General features: G+C 34.2%; 1 protein-coding gene across 1 annotated transcript; it reads left to right on the top strand.

The window, feature by feature from the left end:
* The first annotated feature begins 2,415 nt into the window (after positions 1–2,415).
* LOC118740230 lies at positions 2,416–3,368 on the top strand. The gene has a single exon (XM_036471727.1). The coding sequence runs from the start codon at positions 3,021–3,023 to the stop codon at positions 3,366–3,368; it is 348 nt and encodes a 115-aa protein (XP_036327620.1). The 5' UTR covers positions 2,416–3,020.
* The last annotated feature ends 16,271 nt before the right edge of the window (positions 3,369–19,639 follow it).

Genomic DNA, 19,639 nt, shown 5'->3' with positions numbered 1-19,639 from the left:
TAACATTGTTTTCCTTTTATTTTTTTTTTCAGATATCAAAAAATGTGGATTTTCATGTTAACGTTGATATGCCGAAGAGTTAAATACCATAATATGCGAAATTTTAACCATAAAATTTGCTGTCAAATATAAAAAAAAAATTATTAATAAAATATACCTTTTGTAATATTATGCGGCTTATAGGTAATGCAATTTTTTAATTGGGCTTACACCGGTGAAATGTGTGATGCATAAGTAAGTACATAGTATTTATGTATGTATGTATGCATATGCGGCTCTATAGAAGTTTATGCAGTTCCGATATAAAAATAATGTGATGCATGCAATTGATTGCTGATGCGTTGATTAAAAACAATGGCTTTTGTCCAAAGCACATTAGGTGAAAAAATACGAGAGTTCGTAAATTTGCGGTTGGCCTGTTGGCATTACCGAACGACTACTAAATGCAAAGTGATGGTTCGCCATTGAATGACAAGACGCGAATTGTGTCAAATGAAATGTGGCAGACTTAAATGATAACAGAATGGAGATAATTAAAAAAAATAACATACACGTATGCACAAGAAAGAATACAATATATGCACATACCTATTTACAGTTAAAATGAATTAAATTTTATTGAAGCAATATAAATCAATTAAATAAAAAATATTTAAAACTAAAACGACACACTGAAAATTAAAAACTCATAAAATTTAATACCATTATTTTCAGGACACATTAAATTTAGAATATTTTGGTATTGTGAAAGGGGTATTCAAAGCAAAGTCATAGTTAGTTTGATTCTAATCTTCTAATCTTTATCCCCGCTAAATATATTGCGCAGGTCCTTAATGGTTCCAGCAGGCAAGAACCTAAGTCTCCTCATTGTGCAGAACATTGACAGAGCAAAAGCATTTCGGACTCAGGCTTTTTATAGTTTTTGCAGTTCCGGCAGAGTACAATTTGAGGCAGCCTATCTTTCCGCCTCCCTTAAATGATGTGACCTGACAAGAGTCTCGCACTATTTTCAAGTTCCATTCCATACCCATGAATTGGGTAGTTTAGCAGGTATCTAAGTGTTTCCATTTTGCACTGGCTTTTGAGAAAAATAATTTAGAGTGCGATTTCCTTAGCTCTTAAGCATTCGACAGCTTCTCGTATAGCCGGAAGTTCGCCTCAGAAGGCACTGCAGTGGCATGGTACGCGGTACGAATTTTCTAGTTCTAGTTGTTCCTTCAGCCAATTAGATCGATCAGCGTTGCTTTTCTTTAGGCTCTCTCTTAACGTCCTACAGGTTCTGTTTACAGAAGCGGAGGCCTGTACAAATTTTTCAGACCTTCGATTTGCCCATTTCACCAGTTTCTTCTGCCTGTATGCTTCTTACTTCGGCAAACTTGATTTAGCTGCCTATATGAAGCGCCCATAAGCAGACAAAGATCAAATTTGATCGCCTCCCCCATTTTTTCTTCCGTTGAGATTTTATGATAAAAGCGGGATCATGAATTGTTGCTTATTACGAGCTCAGTATTAATAAACAAGTCAAAAAATAAAATTTAGTTTGGCCTGAGCTCTTGAATTCGGATGATATCTGCCGCTAGAATGGAGCAGCAATGCATTTTAAGCGGCTTAACTGTGATGTTGGTTGGTTTGTAAGATGCGCATCCTGCCTCCTTTATCACTGTGGAGTTTACCGCGTCGCCTGATAGTTGGCTTTCCTCTGTGTCGCGTTGGAATGCAAAAATAGGCCATGTAAGAATCGGAATGAGTCATATTCATTTATCGTATTGTCCACCAGGTAAGCTGATCAAAGTCTATTACCTCCTCAATACTGTTGGTTGGCTTGACCTTAGCTAACTAATTTTTCGACGAATTAGGGTCATTACTATATTGCTGACCTTTACAGCAAGGAAACTGTATTTAATTGTTCACCGCTTAACTATTGGCCCAGTTGCTCGGCTCTAAATTTAATACTCTCCAGTTACGGGCGGGTAGATCTGACTTGAAGCGCCTGATAATATCCATAATTTTCGCTCCTCAGCGAGATGTTTCTGAAGTCGACAGCTCTCAGTTTCTCTCCGGGACAGCCTTAGCCCAGGCAGTCAACCGCCGCTTTATTACATAAACGCCCGAGACCGCACATCATCGCACGCCACGATTTTGGGTAGGGTTCCATCGAGTATTCCTTCACCTTTGCATGTCTATTTGGTAGGTATTTTGTTTTTCATAAATGCGTTTATCGTAAAACCTACTTTAGGGTGCCTTCCGAAACGAAATATTGCAAAGCATCTGACTATTTTGTTGCTAAGTATAGTATATCAAAGTAGTTGAAATCGAAAATTGAAATTTCCTCATTGTTTTGCACTAAGCAAGTTTGTATACACTTATTATAATGTACATCGAATTAGAAAGCATCAGATAAATGCATTTGAAAAAATAAACTTAATCAAAAGAAGAAAATAACAAAAATTTAACCAGCGCAATCAAAATGCGGAAATGAGTTCAATTGGAGTGAAAAACCTACTGAGGTAGAGAGTGTTTCCATACAAAAGGGAAAGTAAAATTTATTAAAAAGAAATTTATAAGCAAATTGAATAAAAATGTAAGTGAAAAGCATTATCCCGCGAACAAGTGACGCGGCAGCACGTCTACGTCTGCTTAAATGGCCGAGGCTGGGTAAGCACAACCTGCCCTTCAGCTTTGCGCTTAACGCTCATCACACCACCCCAATATGTCACTCAAAGTACTAAAGATTGACATTGCGGTGTAAAGTATTTCTTGGGGAAACCAAAAAAGTTGCGACCAAAAAGCCAATCAAAAAAATTACTAAACAAGTGAATTGAAAGAAAATCGCGAGCAACGAAAACGTTGTCTTCCATTAAAAAACAAATAAAAAGAATATCTTCATTCCTCCTCCCCAATCAACAGATAAGAAAATAAATAAAATTAAAAACTAAGCAAACAAAATATACGCACACGCACTCCTACACACCGCCTACCCGTACACACACAACCACACACACACACACTCGCAACACACAATGCTGCGTAGCTGTGTGTGTTTGGGTGGTGGCGCTAAACGACGTAGCTCCTCGCTAGAGGATACCTCATCGTGCCGGTCATCCGAAATTGAACGTGTGGCCAAACGCATGGAGACCATGACCGTCTATACGAAAACCACATCGACCGCAAAAACGACAACCACAACAACAAGCAAATTACAGCAGCAGCAGCAGCAGCAACAGCAACAGTTGCAGCAAAGCAACGGCAGCGGCCGCAGTACCACTTCCAGTCTATTGCAGTTCTTCCAATCGAAAACGTGGTACCGGCATTGGCGAAAAACGGAACGCTCGATGAGCATGTCAAAGACCGAACGAAGTGAGTCATAGTTGTTAAGAATATTTGCGCACGCATATAACAGTAAATACAGTACATACATATATGTATGTATGTATACACATTTTAAAATATTTAATTGAAATGAGTGAAAGGAATGACGTGATAGGTGCATGGAAGGCGAATACTTTGATTGGGCGCATAAAAATGCCAGTTGATTAAATTGAGTTAACAGTACGCCTAAGCATTGAAAGTTTATGGTTGGGTTGAGATTGAATTCTTCAAGTCCGGTGCGGAGCAAAGTAAATATTTATTTGTTTAATAAAACCTATTTTCGTATAAATACAACTGGAGGTACTAAATTTAGCAAGCTGCCTAAATACATAAAGCTCAAGTGACGCGTGAAGCGAGTTGATTATAAACGCTGTGTTTGTACGAGTACTTATTATAACAATAATAATATTAATGAACAATTAGGCGGACTGTGTAGGCAAGGGACATTACTGTGAAGGTGAAACTAAGCTAAAGCTGGTACACGTCACTAAAAATAGGCAGTTGATAAATATGCGGGTATTTAATATTTATAACTTATAAATATATATGTTCCATATGAACATTTACCGTAATACACCTGCTGACTTTTTGGACATGTCAAAAGCAGCGGTAAAAATAAGATTTATAAGCACATGGCAAGTATAAATAAAGAAGGAAACAACTGTGCATTATATACAGTGGCGAAAATATAAATAGGGAAGAGACATTTTAGCATTCCCTTTCTATTATTTAATGTTTATTATTTTTTTTTTTTTATCAAAAAAACATGTAAGTCAAAATTTCAAACTTTGTATTGAAATTATAAAAATTCGACAAAGCTTCATCAAAATTTTGCGCTTTTTATATATATATTTTAAGCAGCTAGGTCCTACCGTTGATTTTTCGCAATTTTTTTTTCGTCGAAGGTGTTGGTCATTTTCTCCATACAAAAAAATTGTCGAACATATTATGTATGGAAGAAACAAATTGCCAAAAATCAATGGTAAATCCTAGCTAATTTGGACTTGCACTACATCATAAACTTAATGGGCTACAAAACCCCATTCTAAAAAATCCGATTAAAAAGTTTAAAATTGTGATCAACATTTGTTAAAATGTAAAGTTTTAAATTTAGATTTACCTTTCTTTTTTTAATTTCCTAAAAAAATAGTAAAAAATTTTTAAACAAAGAAAAGTAGCCAAAACGTGTTAAAATGGCTTTTCCCTATTTGCATTCTCGCCACCGTACGTTGGACAAGTACGTCACGTCATGACGCGTCATGCGGCTAGTATTGCATGAATGTTGCGCATACGCCATGTCCGACCCAGTTGTTTAAAAAATAAATGAAATTAGCTGTGCGTATTGAGGGATGGAAACGCAAAAAAAATATGACGTAGTAGAAAAAATGACGACAGATCGGTGCTTTTTGCATTTACATACATAGTTTAGAGGTCATTGGTTGGTGCTAAAGTGCTGGACAAGCGCACTTGGTTTCACCTGAACAACCTGAGCGACCTATTGTCTAGACCAGTGGTTTTCAAACTTTTAGAAGCCGCGACCCCGTAGCTTTATAAAAAAGGTGGTTTCATACGAGGTGTAAAGACATGGGCGCCCCATTAAAATCTTCTTTATCACAAAGAGGTGAGGTGGTTGTCCAAGGAAAATGTGTTATTGAATTGAGATCGGAATTCAATATTCAGACATTTTTAGTCAGTTGAACATCTCAAAGGAGTGTTTGCAAGGGAGAGGCGAATACATAATATCGGCCAAAGATAAACTAAAAGAATTTATTTAAACAAATTTAAATATGGACAACTTCTCCACCACAACTGCAATTTGATTCATCCGATTAATTGGTGAGCGATTGTATTCCTTAGCATGATTGAAAACCAATGGTCTAGACGCAATTTTTTGTCACTTACAGCAACGAGGAAGAAAGTACACCAACGGGCAACACTTTTTCACGACCCCTTCAGGATTTCTTCGGTATTGTACGCGATTTTTTTTAAATATATTTTTTGGGTTTCTTCAGGACCGCTTGGGTGTGTTTCATGGTTTTCCGAGATGGTTGATGATTTTTACATTTTCGGCTAAGGATAATCGTTATTTTTAGATTTTGATTTTTTCAACAATTTTTATTGAGCTCGAGGCCGTTTTTTAATGAAAATTTATTGTGGAAAAGCAACAATAATTTGAAAAAATGGTAGAAGTGATAGCTACTTCGGAAATCACCACATTTCCTCATCAGACTTCTTTCATACATTTTTTATTTTTTCATACATTTTTTATTTTTATTTTTATGTGGTCATATTAAGACCCTTATTTTCGGATTTAAGCTTTTAGATCATGCAATATTTAAATCGGTCATAAATTATCAAAAAAAAACTTCAAATCCAAAAATCGATTATTTACTATCGTAAAAATAAAATTACAAAACAAGTAATTTTTAGAAAAAAAAACCGACTTCAACTCTCATATAAAAAAAAAAATATATATATATATCTCATGATCCACTGATCGGGTCTTAACCAGATTATTATGGGACCACCTCTGAAACACTACCTTTCCGATGCAAAAAGAATTATCGAAATCGGTTGACGTGATCCAAAGTTATGCGGAAAAATTAAAAATCTAAAGTTAACGATTATTCGTGTTCGGAAAAATAAAAGCGTAAAATCGATTATGCAACGATATAAAAATAAAGATCTTGATATTTAGCGGCTATTTTTTTAGAGCATCTAGCATTTTTCGGCGATTTTCCGGTATTCGTTATTTTTTCGAACTGTGCGAGGTTTCGGGACTTCTCGGAATCACTTTTATACACAGTACTTTTCTATTCAGTTTTAGAGAATACACATGGCGGCTTTAATTCGATTAATAGAGCCCTACCAATTCAATTTTGTATAGATTATTTAGTTGCGATTCGATCTATGAATAGTATTGAAACCGTTACGAATAAGGTATGTTTTAAAAATTACTTGTAATTTCAGTGTGGTCAGATTACAGTGTTTTGTTCTTGGTAAAAATTAAGTAAAATAAATAAATTTATTTTTTGACGATTCGAATCGATTCAACGATCAATTTTGTGTATTTCGATCTGCCATCTCTATTAGAGAACACAAGAATATGAATTACTTTTGCACCCGGTATTTCGTTAGGTAAAAGTAAATATTTAAATACTTGAATGCTGAGTATTTGTCTTAAGGCACAGTTTTAAATCTGTAATTTGCAGCAATTGTTTTTTTTTTTTAATTAAATCGTCGCTGGAATAATGAAATAATGTAACATGAAAAGTATAGTTTTGAGAAAAACGAATTGGAAGTTTTTATAAACCATTACAAACCATACAAATACAATTTCGTTTTTCGGGAATAAATTTGTGAGCCAAAGAGATATTTAAGGAAACTAAAGATTTTTATAACAGATTAAAGGATTGTCTATCCAATGGTGCAATTATCGAATAATAGTGTATGTGGCATTTACACTGTTTCTTTATTCGAGCGACGAAATATATCTATCATGTTTCCAAATATATTTATTTAATTTTCAAACTATTTTCATATACCAATTCACAACATAATATAAACAATTAAGATTCAAAACACCTACTTTCCTACTAAAAGATAATTTTAACTACCTCATGCAATTACCAATTTACGTAACAATACAAATAATGATATAAATTATCGCAATAACTGTAACCAGTTGACAGTAAATTGTCATTTGTCAGAAAACTTTCGTAATATATCGACAACTCTTCATGCGTGCTATAACGACGACTTAGATACGGGTAGGTAAGGCTATGGGTAAATACCTCTATATTTGTTTGTGAATAGCGCGCTCAGTACAACAGGCATGTGATAAACTGTTCCCACATACTTAATACGTTACGATATGTGTATAGCCGGCTGTCTCTGGAAATATTTTTACATACATACATACAATATAGTATGCATTCAGATAAATTGACGAAGTTCTAAGTGTGTTCTAAAGCCATTACTTATTACCTGCTTTCAACCGATACAAATCACATACATACATACATATTTCAAGAACTACCTGATTGATTGAACTGCATATAGAAGTGGTTGATTTATGCCTTATGACACAACTGAACTGATTTAAAGTTCTTTACAAAATCATTTTACCACGAAAATTTTCCATTTTATGGAGAAAGTGGCGTACTTCTTTTGTAAAGTTAATACAAATTAAGATGATAATATTAATTTATAACAAACTAATAGCCGGTTTTACCAGCAATTTAAATGCAATATTATTTTTTTTCTGTAAATTTCCATATAAAATGCAAAAAAAATAAATAATTTTTCAGTTAAATTACTTTCGTGAAATTGGCTGTAAGACTAATTGTTTGGTAACTAGTAACTTGAAAACATCGCAATTACGGCGACCACATTCATTTGTGTGCCTGCATAAAAAAAATTTTGTTCCACGCGTGTGCTCACCAAACTTTGCAGACGACAAGCACAAAATGCTTCCAAAGTTGTTTAATTGCATAGAAATTGAAGGCACGTAGCTTCTGTCAATTAATTTTTTTAGAATTACTAAGTTTGAAGTGTGTGAATCACTTGAGAGTCACGTCTATATATTAAACTAATAGAATGTTTAACTTAATGTACGTATGCACGTAAATTAGGGTGGTTCAAAAATGATGTGAAAAGGTAAAGTCGAAATTTTAATGCTCTCCCCCCTAGGATTGTTCTATACCGAAAAATATACCCTTATTTTTTTATTTTGAAACCATTAAATATTTAGAGGTCGCTCAAAGCGCTCAAAGTTTTCCATGTATTTTGTATGCAGTGAGGGGAAAAAATATGCAAATCCATCAGAAACGTAGTTGATCTTACTATAAACGTCAACGAAAGTACTGTATATTGACAAATATTTAATTCAACTACGCGCATGTTAAAATGGCCGTGGACGTTCTGAAAAAGCATCCGTGAAGTGAATAATCAAGATAAAAACCAAAAAAAAAAAAAAAACAAATTTAATTTGTATGTTGCCTGCAATGGAACTTGAACCCTGACGCTCTCTGGATATTAACAAATTGTGGCAAGCATCTTTGCACACTCAGCTACGGCAACACATAAATATATCAAATGGTTTTCCATCAACACCACAACACGATATTTGTGCGGATAAACACCCAGTAGGCCGCCAGATAGTGCAGATTATTAATACTTTCCACCTCACTTTTCATCTGCAGAGCATAATAACTTCCTTGACCAATCCCCATGACTAACGCACAGCGACGGACGCCTTCGCACGAATGACTTTGTGTAGTACAAAAGGCAATAAAGTGAAATCGTCCGTATGCTTTTTTCATTTGATCGTTCGTCTGATCTGATACACAGCAGCCACAACTTAAGATGCTGAGTAGGTAGCTGCTCACCACCTAACTTTGTTATGTACTCGCCTCGTATCATTATTATTACTTCGACTTCTCCTACGTTACACCTTTTTTAGTAAGTTGCAAATTCAGCTCCTTAAAAATGTAGGTGGCTAGGCAATATGTTTTTGTTCGAGTATATTAACCTCAGTACAAATATAATTTGCCCACTACCTTCTTCAGTGTACCAGAAAAAAACAAGTGTACTTTAGAAAAAATCAAATGTATTTCATAAAAGGCCAAAGGTTGCCAATTCTGGTACACTTTTCTAAAAGCCACCGGACCAACTCAGCAATGATCTTTTTCAAATGACCCGCGCCCCGTTTACGTGCTCCGACTGATGGCTCCGACCCTGCAAAAAATTGTGCGAATAATCTCTAATTCTCTCTCTGTATTCCGAGATTAATTTCAATCGGGTACAGTTGGGCATTAATTAGTCGCAACCAGTGTCATTCGGTTATTATTGGAGATACAATTAGTCTCGACTCATCGCTTGCCGGTATAATAGGGGATTAATTAGTCCGCAACTCATCTCCAGCGGGTATAATTAACAATTGAATGACATCTACGCACTTAGTCAATGAAATTTCATGTGCAGCAAAAATGGAATTGAATATTTCCGATTTTCTGAAATAAATCTGAGGTTTTCTAAAATATTGTTGGACAAAGGTGTATCTCATTTTTATGATTTGCCAGCTTATTTCTCAAAATACACTCGGTCATTTGGCATAGATTTATGAGTGCGAATATCATTTTTCGTTGGTGTCAATCAAACGAGTGATGAAATTTTTAAAAGTCAGTAGATGCTTTTACCCATGTAGCTAAGCCTTTCCCTTTTCAGTATCTATTGATTATAAATTTTATTACTTTTTATGGGAAAGAAAATGATTTTCCATTAGACGCAATTTGTATGCAGAAGTAATGTACCGACCTACATAAATGTAAAGTGAGTGGAGAAATGACAACGTAAATAAAAAAATCCTATAGAATATTAAGCTAAAAGCAGTAACAAAGTAATGCTGAAATTGAAAGCAGTTTAGCAAAAGTTTAGCGAAGGGGAAAGAAGAAAGAGAAAGTAAAAGCTGCGGAAGTTTGTCTGTTTTGGTTAGAGAGTTGCGCGGCTTTTAGGCGGCTTAAATATTTAGTTGCTTCACTGCGGTCGTTTCCTAATTTTCGAAGAAAATGAATCGATTTAATTTTCTTCAAAAAACTCTTCAAAGGTTTCTTGTTCGTTTTTTATGGTTCAACAATTTCTATCGATGCGCTTTAAATGTTTTGAAAAATATAGTATTTTTAAATCCTTTTACCAGACATACATGTGTATATAAAAAATTTGAGCAATTATTAAGATTTTTTCTTTGTATTTCCGCTTTCTCTGAATGTTTTTTCCCATATTTCTGCCTTGTGTGCCTTATTTTCTTGTTGCTTTTTTAAACAATTTACCGAAATTACGCACAACTCAATTACGAACTTTAAGCCTCTTCGCGAAATAATACTTTTATGCAAGTGCTTTTGAAATTTTAGTCAGCGATTTAAGGAAAAATAAGTATGCACCATTCGGAAATGAACCAACGCCGGAATGATAGGGAATTTTTTTGTTTTTATATTTTTTTTAAACTCTTAACGATTTTGAGTCGTCTTGTTATTGGGCAGCCAGTGAAGAAGATTAATAACAACGTAAACTACCACCCCTCATTGAAAATTCAATTAAAAAGGCTGATCTTGTAGTTTTAAGTTATAAATATATATATATATATATACACACATTTGGCGCTTACACTTTTACTAAGTGTTTTGCCAAGCTTCTACTAAAATTGAAGGAGCCTACAATTTGACAACACCTCCGAATGGCAAATCGTTTTATGAGAAGCTCTTTTAAGGCAGAAATCCACTCGAAAGATGGGCATGGCCTACCGAGGTCCGACTGCTGTTAGAAAAACACTTACTCCAAAGGATCAAAGCCAAGTTTTTCGGAGTAGCAGTACGCACTTCTAACCACTGAACTAAAGTTCTATGTTGGTTTTTATAAAAATCGCAAACTCCGCTGCGCGATTCAGCTATAAAAATCAATTCAGAAGTCAATAATAAAAACAAATGGTCCAGCCCTCTGACACAACCAATTGCTTAATTACAATAAAGATTAAAACTTTATATTTTCTAGCCATACATTTTCGCATCTTTTACAATCTCTTTTAGGTTTGTCTTTATCTATTTTATTGTGTATTTAAACCCCAAATACTTATGCGAGTCTTCTTGTCACTTGTGTGCCTTTTCCACCACTATTTTGTTTTTATTGACTTTAACTCGCTGCCCCGAGTGTTCTTTCGCTGTTTATCTGGCGGCGCGTATCTTGAAGTACTTTATGCGTTGGCTGTAGGGTAAAGTCGTTGTATTTATTTACTGGCAGCAAGTGGCTGTTAGTTTAAGTACGTACTTATGCTTAAAGATGTATAAGTATTTGGATTATTTCACTATCTGAGCTCTTTGGTGCTTTTCCAAACAGCAGACAAGTGCCACAACTTCCATTTAGTATTTTATTAAAGTACAAAGGCCCGATAGTATTTGATAGTAGTTGCGGAAGAAATGTTAAAATTGTTCACTGGCTGGCGCTCAATTGTGAATAATAATGAAGTCTAATACATTCAGAGACTGCGAATGTTTTTATTTATTGCTTTGTCATTAATATTGTCGGGTTATAATATTTATTTTATTGAGTGAGAGAGACCGTCCTCCGATAAGCAATTAGCATAAGTATAACTTTGATCACTTTCTTCGTCCGTTCTGAAACCTAGTTGCGTCAACCCCATTTTTGAGATTATGCAACATTTTTGAGGTTCATCATATTCGACATCTATGAGTGGACTGATGAAATCTTCTGCTTAAAAAAAACTGCTCGTGATCAGGTAGCATGAATTGAATGAAATGTCATAATTTTATTAAAAGTCAAATGGGTAACAATAACAACGAATGCCATTAAATGAAACTACCTTTTTTTGTATCATGTAATCATTTATGATTATTTGTTTTTTTTTATTTTTTGAAATTTGCTTTTGATTTCATATCTGCTTGGAGTGAAGTTTCAGTTGTGTTTGAGTTAGAAAACGCTGTATTTATGTCGTTATTAACGCAAAAATTCAATTAAAGCTGACCAACCTGTAAAGCTGTATGTTTGTACCGGCCGTCTGATCTTAAAAAAATCCTAACCTGATATATTTTGCCATATGGCGTATGTATGCAAAAACATCGGTAAAAATTTCATTAAAGTTGACCCACGATCAATCCAGTAACGTCAATTCGGGTACGCTGAATTTGGTGGTGACAATAATTTATCTAGGTTAGGTCATTTAATCGAGTAATATCAAGTTCAAATTTTTAGGCGGGGCTCGTTTTTGAGCAAAATAGTCCGATTTTTGAATGATTTGGAGGGTTTTTTGGTCAGAGAAATCCGAACTTGACATAATTTTTGCCATCCGACAAATATATTGCAAAGTTTTCATACTAAAAATATCCAAAAATGACCGAAAACTGCCTAAAACCTTGATTTTTGTATGGAAATTGCCCAGGTTTTGTTGGAAATATATACATAAATACGTTCCCAAAAATTTTCATTGCAATCAGACAAAAAAAAATATTCCATTCATTAAAAATGTTTCGATTTAGGGCAAAAACTCAAGCCCTTATGGTAAAGAAAAGTAAAGTTGAACAATTGCATAAAAAATATCAAAACGGATACTAAAATGATATACATAAATATAAAGAAAATTACTTTTAGTGAAATATTTTTATAATCCCACCACTGGATGGGTAATAATGGATCTTCTTAGTTATTAAGCCTTCATTGAAGAGCTGAAAAGCTGACATTTTAAACATTTCAAAAGTCACTCTCAGCTCTCTAATGGGCATTACAATGCTAATATAAAAATAAAAATCTACTCCTTTCATACCAGAGATGTTTCCCATGCATATTAAATTATTTGGCTAGATCTGAAGTGAAAATTTCACAAGTAATACACATACATACTACATATTTACATAGAAATTCAGCTCTTTTATGTGACAAAAGGGCATTTCATGCATTTTAAGTGTCTAAGCGAATGTTACTCATACGCCCTGCAGTACACTGAGTAGGTACTTTCTTTATGGCATACATTTTAGACTAAATAAATTTCAATCATAATAAATTGTCGTATTGTAAATCGTATCTACATACAGGTAAATTGCATATGGCGTAAACAGTAAGCTAGCAAGAAATGTGTTGATCATGCACATGTTAACATACATATATGCCCGTATAAGTAAACATTACTAATGCCAAATACATGTAAGTACATTTGTAAACTCATACTCAACTATTTATTGCAATGTACTTGTTAGAGCACATGTGTGCAAAATTTATTGAGCCTTTGGCACTCAGAAAGCTCATACATGTACAAATGTACTTATGCTGGGGGCTACATTTACAAGCACAAATTTATGCCAGAAGAATTTATAGTAGGGGTATTCTCTGAGTCTTGCAAAGCCCTTGCACGGTGCACGGATTGCACGGTTTGCAAAGCTGTCCCATACGAAAACCGGTTTTAACCGTGCAATCCGTGCAATCTGTGCACCATGCAAGGGCTTTGCAAGACTCAGAGAATACCCCTAGTGTCTTATATGTATGAAAAATTCTTGTATAAGGGGGGTTATATTATTAGTCTTTCATATACTTATCCACATACATAAAGCATTAAATTAATAAGAACGGTTCCAGTATGCTCGGCTTGAGAACCGCAACGTAAAAACGAAAAAAAAGCAAATCCCATTGAAAAGTAAAATTAAGCCTTGGATGAAGACCTGCCTCTAGAATGTCTGGATCCTTAGTTAATAAGTTGCCTTTTCCCGACTGGACGACGCCATCCGCAAGACTAAGGCTGACATCATCGCCATTTAAAAAATGCACTGGACTCCAGCCTATTGAATCGTAACAGCACTCAAGGTAGTGGAGAACAAGAAGACGACGACGACGACGGAAGCGATGTTCCATCGCCTGTGTATGAAGAAGAAAAACTAAGCTGCAGGAGTTATGCAATTACGGTAGCGAGAAGTTAGTAAGTTGCCCGATGGCTGGAATTTTAGTGCTCTGCCCAATCCAAAGGAATGGCGACCCGGCCGTATGGGACGATGAGCTTTATAACGATATGAGCGACACATAGTGTGAACGGATTTGCACGACAGCGGCCCGGATCACGTAGCTGGTAATAGAAGACTACTTCCTGTACGATGAAAAGATAAGTTGGCACAAAAGAGAAACGACTGGTGCGCTTTATTGGACTGGGCCTAAATCGCTGGGGGTTGTGGCTATCTCTTGGAGGTGAATGGTTTATTGTCATCACAAAAAAATGGAATCGAGATTTTATAATGGCCACTAAATAGGAGTTAAACCAAAAAAAAATCCCCTTTCGGCCATGAAATATTTTTGGTACCATTTTAAAGTTGTTTGAAGAAATATATTTCCAGATCTACTTTAGCAACACATTTTCTTTTACCAATCTAATTTTTTATGATGCTTTTGTTTATTCCAGAGTAAAATATCTACGAACTACAGTGAACCAAATTGAAAACTGGAACGCAAAGTTTTAGCAAGTTTTGGTTATTTTTTTAGTTTATTTAATCCTTATTATTATTTTATGAAAGTATAGCTGATTTCTTAACAAACACCATAGTTCTAAATCCTAATTTTAGACTTTGTCAAAATTCAGAAAAATTTCACTAAAATTTCTAACTTTTTAATCAGCATCTTTAGAAAAAAGTTTGGTAAACAATTTTGGAGTCCATTAAATTTTAGTACAATAAAGTGCAAATTTGAAGTAGCTAGGTGTTACGGTTGATTTTTGGCAACTTTTTTTGTTGACGGTGCTCCGCATTTTCTCCAATACAAAGTAGGTTCGACAATTTTTTGTTTGCTAAAATGTCTTTGTTTGCTTCACTGTATATTTTAATGTTAATGACTGTTTCTCACAATTAAAACAGGACAGATTACATGATGCGATTGACAACAGTATTTCACAAAAGAAATTATGTTAAAAGCACGAGGGAAGGACGATCGATAAAGTTTTAATCTGTCAACCACAAAAACGCCCACATTCAACCCAGGAAAGGAAGAAATACGAATAATACATATCTGTATGTATGCATGTATGTAGATAGACAAAATAAAATTAATAAATTACATAATAATGACAATATTAAGATTAGTAATGACTAAAGGCCTAAAGGTGAATAGGATGGAGTGAAAAATATATGCAAAACGACGTATGTACATAGATGTCAAATAATAAAATAGGTATATTGTGGGCGTACAACGATAAGTATGCGTGAGTGAGTTAATAAACAAATGAATCCGACTAATTTTCATTAGGTTCAGACCCAAATTGAAGGACCCAAATGTTATGCAACAAAAACACAAATTTTTTTGAGTCCCATTAACAAGCAGTGTATATTAGGGTGGTAAAAAAAAAAGTAAAGTCGAAATTGCAACGCTCTCACCCCCTAGGATTGTTCTATATCGAAAAAAGTATACCCCTATTTTTTGATTTTGAAATCAAAAGATATTTAGAGGTCGCTCAAAGCGCTCAAAGTTTTCCATGTATTTTTATATGAGAAAAATTAATTTTTTCGTAGAAATGGTATAGAATTCTTGAAAGTCAATAGTTTTCGATCGGAAAACACTGGTTCTCTTCAGGAGAATTTCAATAATAATATCCAATTGTTTATTTAACCATTTTTTAACCTATAAATTATAGTTGCAATGAAAAAATGGTTAAATAAGCAATTGGGTATTATTACTGGGAATCTCCTGCAGATAAGCAGAGTCTTCTGGTAGAAAAATATTGATTTTTAACTATTCTATACCATTTCCACGAAAAGTGGTTTTTTCGCCATATAAAATACATGGAAAACTTTATGCGCTTTGAGCAACCTCTAAATATTTTTTGATTTCAAAATAAAAAAATAAGGGTATATTTTTTTCGGTATAGAACAATCCTAGTGGGTGAGAGCTTAAAAATTCCGACTTTACTTTTTCCACATGCATTTTTGGACCACCCTAGTGTACATATCTGTTAATATCAAGCCAACGATGCATACGTATGCGTGTATGTATGTAAATAAATATGTATGTGTGCTTGACAATTAACTTAGGTGAATCGTTCGAAATCAGTAAATGAGGATACCAAACTAAAAAAATTAATGATTATGTAAGAGTCATTATACATATTGCTAAGTGGAGCGTTGTCAAATCCAGAAGCAAGGCTACGAGTATTTGCAGAGTTGTACGAACTGTGTTTATCTGTATATCTGTATTTGTGAATGTATGTAGAATGTAGAATCATTGCGCTTGTTTAACGGAAGAACTTCATAATCAAAATTTTTTTTTTCAGTTAAGTACGCAGAAATTTTTTTCAACGCATTTAGTATATCTTGTAAAAAAAAATGTTTAACATCATGATATCTAGCAAATGTGAAATGTGGCTACTTGTGTCTTCTAGGCAAGTTTACTCGTTTCTAATTTGCATTGTAGCAACTATGTATATATGTCCTAACACTCTCACGCCATCACTTTTGAATTGAAGAAAAAAATTTTGTTTTATTTTTATATTAAATTTTCCGATTATATTTTTTGCTTTACTTATGTTTGCTTATTAGAAAGTATTTGACTAAAAACATTTAAGCCATTTTTCTAGAACACTTAATTTTAAAATAAATACATGTGACATTTTTCCAGCAAACGAGCGATATCTATTTGTATTTATAGCGTCTTCTCTGCGTAAATTGCCAATTCAGTGAACTGTTGAACCGTCGGAGTTGTCATTTGCAAATGAAAATGAAGATATTGACTGAGATATTATTTATTTATCAATTTACTAATTCTGTGCACATCCAGCTTATGTCTGACTAAAAGGAGTACATATTTAGATATACACGAATACATGTTTAATTATGTATGTATACGTGTACTTATGTATATATGTATATATTTTTACTTTGTTACCCAATATTTGCGTTAATTATTTGGCATCCTTTTGTAATGCTAATGGATGAAGACAAACAATTATATTTACATATATGCCCTTCTGTCGATTCAAAATGCGGTTATGACAGTGCAAAGAGGAGCTGCTGCCTTTACCAGGCCATATCTAAATCTTGGACTCATAAAAAATTAATATGCATATGCAGAGCTTAACTTTCAGCTCCATAAAAATTGAGATGGGCCTCTCCGCGACTTCTTGAATCTGAATCGCACTGTCGGCCGTGACCGCTATATTTTGCAGCTTAGGGAAGGAGACAGAAGGTTTGGTCTAGCGGTAAACGAAAAGAAGGCAAAGTACCTCAAACTGTCTTTGCGTATTTTTACAAACGCCACTGTTTCCAGTTACAATTTTTAAGCAGTGAAGGTGTCTGTGTGTACGTAAGAGCAGAAATTAGCACCAAATGCCTGAGTAATTACTTATTTACTTTGTTTAACATTACTAAACGAATATGAATTAATTTTCATTGGTTCGTTCTTAAAAATAGCCATAGAACTAAAACAAATAACTTCAAAACCTTTAGAAGCTCCTCGGAGACCATACATTTTTTTTTACGAAAAATATAAAATTTGTAATGAGAAAAGATTTTAGTTACACCAACTAAATATACTTCTCCCAATACAGGATTCGGTTATAAATAGTTGTTTATTTACCTAATCTTGTGTTGAGAGAAATATATTTAGTTGACGTAACGAAACTCCTTTCTAAGTGTGAGTCCCTGGGGAAGGTTGCGCATCCAAGGGCTAAGTGATGTAAAAATGTATGTAGGTGCGTTGATATATATACGTGTGTATGTATGTATACAAGTAATATGTATATACATATGTAAATAGTTTTATGAACGCTCCGACGTGTACAAATTATTTTGCACTTTTGGTGTGTGCGAATATATTCGCCTAACACTTCAATTAAAGTCATATTTAAACCACAAGAAATATTTTGGGTCGGCAGCGTCAAAAAAGAAATGGTTAATATTTTTTTACCACTTCACAATGAGTATAAATTATACGGCTTACTGCGCTAATCCCAAATTAATAATAAACAATAAATACTTATGCTGTCACAGTACTCAATGTAAAAGTTTTGTTGATCTGCAAATTGAGAAATGTACACAAGTAAACCCTTTTTCGCCCAAGATGGCGCACAAAAAGTTTTGTTATGTGAAACCCAAGGATCCCATGCATGGATATACATTTGCGTATACATATGTATGTATGTATGTATGTCTGTATGAAAGCTGACTTGCAAGTATTATTATGCATAAATATACGCTGCAGGCAATACATTTCAAGTGCTGAGTTATAAAAAAAAAAAAACGAAAATAAAAACAGAAAGCCAGCCAGCACAAATACGTCTAGACCATCATTCAATTGTCTGTCTGCGGCAGCTGTGATTGGTTACAATGCCAGGAAACCTTCATCTAATCTTACTAACTACAAGATATGTATACATATGTACATGGATGTATTATACGCTTGGGATATTGTTTACCATTCATCGCCAGCCAGCGTCTCTTTTCGCTTTCTAGACTTTACCGTGACCTTTGAATTGGTAATGCGTCGTTATCTTTTTATATGTACATATGTATGTATTATATATGTACATACACATATATGTACGTACGTATACAGTGGCCGAAATTGTGAAAGCATTTATACCGCAAGTGGATAAAGCTTAACAAATGTCACTCATAGTTTTGGCCATGCTGTGCGAAGGCCTCAGTAGTGGAACACACTTTTGGTATGTGATTGTTGAACATAGTAAAAGTTTGCAAACTTGGCAAGTTTTGAACCAAACCTAAAAATGCGGTATGTTCGAAACTTTTGTGCGCGTTCCAAAAAATAAGGAAATGTTTATAGAAAACATCGGTGGCTTCGTTGAATCTTTAAATTCATCGAGACCGTAGCTACATCTCGCTTAAATTTTATTTTTATTGAAGAATCGAACCCACATCTTTTCTTGCGGACAATAAAGGACCTTGGTTTTATTCTCACCATAAAAAATAGATGGAAGGTTGGAATTATTAAATTTTCAGTTAATTTGATATGAAGCGAAAAGGTCAATTTAAAAATGACACTAATGAAAATGACAAAACATGTACACGGTAAGGGATGGAAATGCCTCCTAAATGTATGCTTTAAAATTGATGCTGCATTAAAAAACGTACAAGAACCGCTTTAGTAATAAGGTTTAGATTAAGATTATTATAAAGGTGAAGGTAAAGTTGAATATGTAGATAAAGACAAGGATAGCCGCAAAACTAAAAATAAAAATAAAGATAAAGGTAAATTTAAATATAAGGACAAAATAATAAATATAAAGATGAAGGTAGGGATAAAGATGAGGATAAATAAAGGGATAGAAAACAAATTTAAAGACAAAGGTTAAGGAAGGGATAGAGGTAGAGGTAGTGGCAAGGATAGAGAGAAGAATAGAGAAAAATGGAGATAGAGAAAGGGATAGAAATGAAGATAAAGTGAAAAAGAGAAAGATAAAACTGAAGATTAAGATATGCTATGTCATGTTATGTTATGTTACGTTATTCACCTCACTTTACGTTAACATAACTCACATCACCTTTCATCTTGACTTAACTCAACTTAACTCAACGCTCCTCACCTCAATTCACCTTAACTCGCCTCCCTTCAAAATTATATTTAAATAAAGGAAAAGATATCACCTCAACTCACCTCTTCTTATCCCTACTCACCTCAACTCACCTCACCTTCTTTCAACTCACCTCAAATCTCCTCTGAAGTAAAGAATAAAGACAAGGATAAAGACAAAAATAAATATGAAGATGAAGATAGGGACAAA

The sequence above is a fragment of the Rhagoletis pomonella genome, unplaced genomic scaffold (assembly GCF_013731165.1).
Source record: "Rhagoletis pomonella isolate Grant_MI unplaced genomic scaffold, Rhpom_1.0 Rhpom_scaffold_00005, whole genome shotgun sequence".
NCBI classification, from domain to species: Eukaryota; Metazoa; Arthropoda; class Insecta; order Diptera; family Tephritidae; genus Rhagoletis; species Rhagoletis pomonella.
Note: the sequence above shows the minus strand (reverse complement) of the source record. Positions and strands in the feature narration are given on the sequence as shown.